This window comes from Vidua chalybeata, chromosome 7, assembly GCF_026979565.1.
Source record: "Vidua chalybeata isolate OUT-0048 chromosome 7, bVidCha1 merged haplotype, whole genome shotgun sequence".
NCBI lineage: Eukaryota > Metazoa > Chordata > Aves > Passeriformes > Viduidae > Vidua > Vidua chalybeata.
The window spans coordinates 38,546,289-38,554,135 of record NC_071536.1 but is presented as its reverse complement, the minus strand read 5'-3'; the positions used below and the strand labels follow the sequence as shown (position 1 = coordinate 38,554,135).

Here is a 7,847-nt window from a genome sequence, read left to right as displayed (position 1 = left end):
GTCCCCATCCCGGTTCTCTCTGTCCCATTCCCGGTTCTCTGTCCCCATCCCGGGGTCGCGGCCGCGCGCGCTATTCCGGGCTCCGCGTCACGGTGACGCGCGCGGGGGGGGGCGGGGGGGCGTCCCCGCCCCCTTATGCAAACGAGGCCACGCCCCCGCCCCGCGCGCGTGGCCGGGGCGCGTCCCTCCGCGTGACGTCACCGCTCGGAAACTCACCGAAAGGGCGCGCGCGGGGGGGGGGTGGGGTGGGGGGGTGGGTGGGGTGTGTGGGCGTGTCCGGGGCGGGCCGGCGGCGGCGCCGATTGGCGGGCGGCGCGGTGACGCGCGGTGACGCGCGGGGGGCTCGCGGCGCACGTTGGTCGGCGGCGGCCGCGGCCACATAAACAAAGGCACATTGCGGGCGGGCACAGTCCGGCCGCCCGCGCCGCCGCCGCCGCTCCGCCCGCCCTTGGATGCGCGCCCCGCGCCCCGCTCCCCGGTGAGTGCCCCGCCGGTCCCGCCTCCCGCGGCCCCCTCCCGACGCGGGGTCCCGCGCGCGAGGCGCGGGATGCGCCCCCCGTCCCGTCCCGTCCCGTCCCGTCCCGTCCCGTCCCGTCCCGTCCCACCTGCTGGCGGGCCCGAGGGTGAGTGTCCGCGCCGCTCCGCCCGGGCTGGCTGTCACCCGCGCCCCGCTCCCGTGCCGGCACCGCCGCGCCGGGAAGCCCCGCGCCTCGCCCGCTCTCCCGAGGGACGCGCCGCGGCTTCCCCGGAGGGCGTGGAGAAGGGAACCTGGCGGCCGGTGCCGGTGACAGCCCGCCCGCGGGGAGCCTCCTGCCCGGTTACTGAGGAAACAACCCCCAGCCGAGCCCGAACGCGCTCCCCGAGGGGCGCGGGGCGGCCCTGCCCCGGCACCGCTCCCGCAGCCCGTGGGCTCCGCAGCCGGGGCTCCCCCAGAGCCGGGCAGCCGCGCCGGCGGCTCCGTGTGTCTGTCCGCGCTCAGGCGGCTCCGTGTGTCTGTCCGTGCTCAGGCGGCTCCGTGTGTCTGTCCGCGCTCAGGCGGCTCCGTGTGTCTGTCCGCGCTCTGGCGGCTCCGTGTGTCTGTCCCTCCACTGGCGCGTCCGTGTGTCAGTTCCCCGCCGGGGCTGCCTGACCGGCGGGTCCATGTGCCCGTTCCCCGCGCCCGGCTCCGTGTGTCTGTTCCCGCACCAGCGGGTTTGTGTGTCAGTCCCCCGCCCCTGCTGCCCGATCGGCGGGTGCGTGTGTCGCCGTGTCCGTCCGCTCACCGGCGGGTCCGTGTGTCGGTCCGTGTGTCGGTCCGTGTGTCGGTCCCCTCACCGGCCGGTCCGTCTGTCGGTCCGTGTGTCGGTCCGTGTGTCGGTCCGTGTGTCGGTCCGTGTGTCGGTCCCCTCACCGGCCGGTCCGTCTGTCGGTCCGTGTGTCCGTCCCCTCACTGGCGGGTCCGTGTGTCGGTCCCCTCACCGGCGGGTCCGTCTGTCGGTCCGTGTGTCGGTCCCCTCACCGGCGGGTCCGTCTGTCGGTCCGTGTGTCGGTCCCCTCACCGGCGGGTCCGTGTGTCGGTCCGTGTGTCGTTCCCCTCACCGGCGGGTCCGTCTGTCGGTCCGTGTCTCGGTCCCCTCACCGGCGGGTCCATGTGTCGTTCCCCTCACCGGCGGGTCCATGTGTCGTTCCCCTCACCGGCCGGTCCGTGTGTCGTTCCCCTCACCGGCCGGTCCGTGTGTCGTTCCCCTCACCGGCGGGTCCGTCTGTCGTTCCCCTCACCGGTCGGTCCGTGTGTCGGTCCGTGTCTCGGTCCCCTCACCGGCCGGTCCGTCTGTCGTTCCCCTCACCGGCCGGTCCGTGTGTCGTTCCCCTCACCGGCCGGTCCGTGTGTCGGTCCGTGTGTCTGTCGGTCCCCTCACCGGCCGGTCCGTGTGTCGGTCCGTGTGTCGGTCCGTGTGTCGTTCCCCTCACCGGCCGGTCCGTGTGTCGGTCCGTGTGTCTGTCGTTCCCCTCACCGGCCGGTCCGTGTGTCGGTCCGTGTGTCGTTCCCCTCACCGGCCGGTCCGTGTGTCGGTCCGTGTGTCTGTCGTTCCCCTCACCGGCCGGTCCGTGTGTCGGTCCGTGTGTCTGTCGTTCCCCTCACCGGCCGGTCCGTGTGTCGGTCCGTGTGTCGTTCCCCTCACCGGCCGGTCCGTGTGTCGGTCCGTGTGTCTGTCGGTCCCCTCACCGGCCGGTCCGTGTGTCTCTCGCAGCCGTCGCGCCGGGCAGGCTGGAGCCGCCGCCGCGCTCTGAACCCGCGGACACCTCGCTCCCCGCCGCGCTCCGACGCTGTCCGCCCTCGGCTGCCCCGAAAACGCCGCTCCCTCGGCTGAAGGTTGGTGCTGCTCCGTCCCCGCGGCTCCGCGGCCCCGGCAGCCCCGGCGGGGCAGGGGGGTCCCGGCGCTCGGCCCCGCGGCCGCCGGTGCCCGGCGCGGGGCGGCGCGGGCCGAGTCTACCTGACGGTGTTTCGTTCGCAGCCATGCCCTGTGTTCAGGCTCAGTATGGGTCCTCGCCTCAAGGAGCCAGCCCGGCCTCCCAGAGCTACAGCTACCACTCCTCGGGAGAATACAGCTCCGATTTCCTAACTCCGGAGTTTGTCAAGTTTAGCATGGACCTCACCAACACCGAAATCACTGCCACCACTTCTCTCCCCAGCTTCAGTACCTTTATGGACAACTACAACACGAGCTACGACGTGAAGCCCCCCTGCTTGTACCAAATGCCCCTGTCCGGACAGCAGTCCTCCATTAAGGTGGAAGACATTCAGATGCACGGCTACCAGCAGCACGGCCACCTGCCCCCCCAGTCCGAGGAGATGATGTCCCACTCGGGCTCCGTCTACTACAAGCCCTCGTCGCCCCCGACCCCCTCCACGCCCGGCTTCCAGGTGCAGCACGGCCCCGTGTGGGACGACCCCGGCTCCCTGCACAACTTCCACCCCAACTACGTGGCCACCACGCACATGATCGAGCAGCGCAAAACGCCCGTGTCCCGCCTGTCCCTGTTCTCCTTCAAGCAGTCGCCGCCCGGCACGCCCGTGCCCAGCTGCCAGATGCGCTTCGACGGCCCCCTGCACGTGCCCATGAACGCCGAGCCGGCCGGGCCGCACCACGGCGTGGACGGGCAGGCCTTCGCCGTGCCCAACGCCATCCGCAAGCAGCCCTCCATGGCCTTCCCCGGGCTGCAGCTGGGCCACGCTCCGCAGCTGCTGGACAGCCAGGTGCCCTCGCCGCCCTCCCGCGGCTCCCCGTCCAACGAGGGGCTGTGCGCCGTGTGCGGGGACAACGCGGCCTGCCAGCACTACGGCGTGCGCACCTGCGAGGGCTGCAAGGGCTTCTTCAAGGTGAGCGGGGCCGGGCGGGGCGGCCGCGGGGCAGGGCGGGGGGCGGCGGGGCCGGCAGAGGGCAGGAAGGCAGCGGGGGAGCCCGCGGGGCCGGCAGCCCGCAGATGGAAATCGGTTAGGACAGAGAACCGCGTCTGAGCTAACCATGTGGAACAGAATTCCCCGTGGTAAAATTAAGTGATCTCTTTATTTCACCATCCTGATTGAATAATCTTATCATTTTAAATAGAGAAGGTCTCCAAGGAATGTAAATAATATGAATGCCCACGGATTTGTATTTACCGAGCGTCTCTTTCCCTCCTCTTGGCATATAAAACACGGCTAGGAGCTGCGAGGTTAGCTTGGATGTTAACGCTGTCAATTTTCTCCTGTTAAATGCCCTGGGAAAAAAAAAAAAAAAAAAAAAAAAAAGGGGGGGGGAAGAAGGAAAAGGAAATAAAAGGGAAAAAAGGAAAACTAAATAAAGGGGGAAAGGAAATAAAAATAAACAGGGAAAAGGGGAAGGAAATAAAGGGAAAAGAAATCTTAAAAGGCAGAAGAAGAAAAGGGGAAAAGGAAATAATAGAGAGGGAAAATTAAATTTAAACGGGAGAAGAGAATAAAGGGGGAAAGAGGGAAGGGATATGAAGGTAAAAAAGAGGAGAAGTAAAGATAAAATAAGGAAAATGAAATAAAGGGGGGGAAATGAAAGCGAGAACAGAAAATGAACGGGAAAGGGAAGGAAACAAAGCGGAAAAACGGAAAAGAAAATAAAGGGGGGGGGGGAAAGGAAAAAGAAAAGCAAGGGGAAAGGGAGGTAGAGGAGCTGCGGGCAGGCGGCGGCGCGGGGCGCTCCCCGAGCCGGCGCTGACGCCGCTGCCCGCCCGGCCGGCCCGCAGCGCACGGTGCAGAAGAACGCCAAGTACGTGTGCCTGGCCAACAAGAACTGCCCGGTGGACAAGCGCCGCCGCAACCGCTGCCAGTACTGCCGCTTCCAGAAGTGCCTGGCCGTCGGCATGGTCAAGGAGGGTGAGTGTCCGTGTGTCCGCGTGTCCGTGTGTCCGCGTGTCCGCGTGTCCGCGGGGCCGCGGGGCCGGCGCCGGGCTGACCCCTGTCTCTTGCAGTGGTGCGCACAGACAGCCTAAAAGGCCGGCGGGGCCGCTTGCCGTCCAAACCGAAGAGCCCCCAGGAGCCTTCTCCCCCCTCTCCCCCGGTGAGTCTGATCAGTGCGCTGGTGAGAGCCCATGTCGACTCCAACCCGGCTATGACCAGCCTGGACTATTCCCGGGTAAGCGGGACCGAGCTCGCGGAGGGACCCCGCCGCCGCCGCCCGGGGAGGGGGGGCCGCCGGCCCCGCGGCCGCTGCGGGGGGAGAGGCGAGGCCGCCCGGGGCTCGGCTCGGCCCTGCCCGCCCGCCCGGGGCTCGGCTCGGCCCCGCCGGGACCGGGGGCTCGGCTCGGCCCCGCCGGCGCCGCCCCGGGATCGGGGCCCCCGCGCACGGAGAGCGGCGGCCTCGGAGCGCCGTTCCTAATCGAATTAATTGCCCCGGAACGTCTAATTTCCTCACCGGTCAGAGAGAGCTTTAATTGTTATCCCAGCCCGCTCCCCGGCCAGGGACGGGGTGAGCAATTTCACGGGTTATAGACTTTAGAGAACCTCATTAAGTGCTTTTTAAAATGAATTTCCAGTTCCAGGCTAACCCCGACTACCAGCTGAGCGGTGACGACACCCAGCACATCCAGCAGTTCTACGATCTCCTGACCGGCTCCATGGAGATCATCCGAGGGTGGGCGGAAAAAATCCCCGGCTTCACCGACCTCCCCAAAACGGACCAGGACCTGCTCTTCGAGTCCGCCTTCCTGGAGCTGTTCGTGCTGCGCCTGGCGTACAGGTGAGCGGGGGTCGGGGCAGCGCGGGGTGGGCAGGGAATCAGACCCTTTCAAGGTCCACTGCTCTGCATTTTATTAACTCCTCGGTAATTAGGTGCCTCTTAAATCCTCCATTTATTGCTCCTCAAGTAATTAGTTGTTTAGATTTTCTCCCCCATCATCTCTTTTCTTATTATTTTTTTATCTCTTTCCTTTTCTCTCTTGTTCTTTTTTCTCTTTCATTTCCTCTTCTCTGTTTTACCTTTCTCTCCCGCCCTGTCTTTCTTGCTTTCGCTCATTCTCTCTTTCTTTGCTCTTACATTTTATCTTTATCTTTTTTGTCTTTTTCTTTCCTTTGCTCCGTTTTCTCTTTCTATCTAATTTTCCTCCCTCTCTCATCCATCCATCAGTTCATTCTGGGGTTGTCCCCTTCCTTCCAGGTCCAACCCCGTGGAGGGGAAGCTGATCTTCTGCAACGGGGTGGTCCTGCACCGGTTGCAGTGCATCCGTGGCTTTGGGGAGTGGATCGATTCCATCGTGGAGTTTTCCTCCAACCTGCAAAACATGAACATCGACATCTCTGCCTTCTCTTGCATCGCTGCCCTGGCCATGGTGACAGGTCAGTGTCCCCCCCTCCTGCTCCCCTGCCCGTCCTGCTCCGTGCCACACGCGTAACGTCCCGCGCCCTTCTCTTTGCAGAGAGGCACGGGCTTAAGGAACCCAAGCGGGTGGAAGAGCTTCAGAACAAGATTGTAAATTGTCTCAAAGACCATGTGACTTTCAATAACGGGGGGCTGAATCGCCCCAACTATCTGTCCAAACTCTTGGGGAAGCTCCCCGAACTCCGCACGCTTTGCACACAGGGGCTGCAGCGCATTTTCTACCTGAAACTGGAGGATTTGGTGCCACCGCCAGCAATAATTGACAAACTTTTCCTGGACACTTTACCTTTTTAAGACTCTTCCCGTACGCTTCCGCTGACCCGAGGAGAAGCTCCAGCTGCCTGAAGGGGAGCTGGTCTGGGCCCAGAGCAGCACCCCTGGGTGCCAGCTCCCACCCAGCCAGTGTTGCAAACTCCTGCAGGCAGAGCACGATGGGCATTTTGGCTCTGGGGCATCATGGATGCGGCTCATGGACCACACAGATACCATGGTATAAACTTTTTATTATCGGCTTCTCAATGAATTTGTTATTAAGGACTCCTGGTGCGAAAGACAAGCCTGCCTGGCTCACGCGGTGACAAACCGAGCCTCGGGGCGACCCACGAGTCTCACCCTCCTAAAGACTAAAGTTTTCTGCTGTAAAAGAAAGCTGTAATATACCCAAACCCCAAACGTTGCGTGGGTGGCGTGGCATTAATGAAGGCGAAGGCTTGTAAATTTATCAGATGCAGTTTGGCTTTTTACAAAAAAAAAAAAAAAAAAAAAAATTCTTCTGTGCCTATTTATGATGAAACATGGAAAATAATTCTAAAAAAAAAAATTAAATAAAAAATAAAAGATAAATGTGTTTGGGTAAAAAATAATTAAAAAAAAAAGGAGAATCAAAAAAAAAAAAAAAAAAAAAAAAAAAAGAAAACCCAATCTGTCCATACCAGGGAAGCATGACGATTCCAGGGTGACAATGTTATAGGCACTTGCTATTTCAGTAATGTCTATATTCTATAAATAGTATTTCAGACACTATGTAGTCTGGTAGCTTTTATAAAGACTGGTAGTTATCTAAGCTTCAAACATTTTCTCAATTGTAAAATAGGTGGGCACAAGTGTTACCCCCCGGAATCCCCCCCCAAAGGGACACATAGTGTTTGTAAACACCGCCCGACACCCCTTGTTTGTAAGTGTTGTATGTACTGTTGATGTTGATTAAAGAAGAAGTTTATATCTTGATTATTTTGTTGTCTAAAGCTAAACAGATCTTGCATGCAGCAGCTTTTGACTGTTTCCAGAGTGCTTATACTATACATAACTCCCTGGAAATTACTGAGCACTTTGAATTCTTGGTTTGTTTTGTTCCATTTGTTTTTTTATGTCTAAAAATTGTCGGTTAATATATTATTTTATGTTCGAGTAATATTTTTAATATTGCCATATTCTGTAGTATTTTTCTTTGTATACCCCGGTTTGGCACACGGGAAAGTCGCTGCCTTTTTTTAATATGGTGTACGACAGTTAGAAACGCGGATTATTATTATTATTATTATAATTATTATTATTATTATTATTATTATTTTTTCTCCCGAGAACTCTTTCTTTGAGAAAGACAATTTTAATGTTTACAACAATAAAACATGTAAACGAATCGAATTTCGTCTCCTTTCTGCCGAAGTGCGAAGCTCCTCCGCCAGCCCCCGCCGCACCCAGGGGACAAAAGCCTCTGCCCGGGCGGCGATCCCGGAGCGGCGACGGCCGGGGCCGCTCCCGTTCGGTGCCGCCGGCCCCGCGGGAGGAAGAGGAGGAAAAGCCGCGGCTCGGAGGTTGGTCCTTCCCCGGGTTTTACCACGCTCGGTCCCCGCCGCATCCGGACCCCGCATCCGGACCCCGCATCCTGCGCCATCCATCCCTCTCTCCCTCCTCCCGCGCCGGCCTTTGCCCAGCCGCATCCCTTCGTCGGGGGGGTAGTTCCTCAGGAAAACACCT

General features: G+C 60.5%; 1 protein-coding gene across 3 annotated transcripts; it reads left to right on the top strand.

Annotated features, from left to right (window-relative positions):
• The first annotated feature begins 431 nt into the window (after positions 1–431).
• On the top strand, positions 432–7,509 carry NR4A2 (nuclear receptor subfamily 4 group A member 2). Of its 3 annotated transcripts, none has more exons than XM_053948184.1 (8): positions 432–478; positions 2,232–2,353; positions 2,674–3,361; positions 4,240–4,369; positions 4,465–4,628; positions 5,029–5,231; positions 5,649–5,827; positions 5,908–7,509. In XM_053948184.1, exons 3-8 carry the CDS (start codon positions 2,687–2,689, stop codon positions 6,162–6,164), a joined length of 1,608 nt encoding a protein of 535 aa, XP_053804159.1. In that variant the 5' UTR covers positions 432–478; positions 2,232–2,353; positions 2,674–2,686; the 3' UTR covers positions 6,165–7,509. The 3 variants fall into 3 exon arrangements, with proteins under 3 accessions (XP_053804159.1, XP_053804158.1, XP_053804157.1); XM_053948183.1 differs by having other exon boundaries at positions 2,496–3,361; positions 4,465–4,553; XM_053948182.1 differs by having other exon boundaries at positions 2,496–3,361.
• Positions 7,510–7,847: the final 338 nt, after the last annotated feature.

Excerpts from the sequence above, each read along its gene's own strand:
- NR4A2 (XM_053948182.1), top strand. The coding sequence starts at position 2,498 with ATGCCCTGTGTTCAGGCTCAGTATGGGTCCTCGCCTCAAGGAGCCAGC. Across the intron at positions 3,362-4,239 it reads GCTGCAAGGGCTTCTTCAAG|CGCACGGTGCAGAAGAACGC; the intron begins GTGAGCGGGGCC and ends GCCGGCCCGCAG. Across the intron at positions 5,232-5,648 it reads GTGCTGCGCCTGGCGTACAG|GTCCAACCCCGTGGAGGGGA; the intron begins GTGAGCGGGGGT and ends CCTTCCTTCCAG.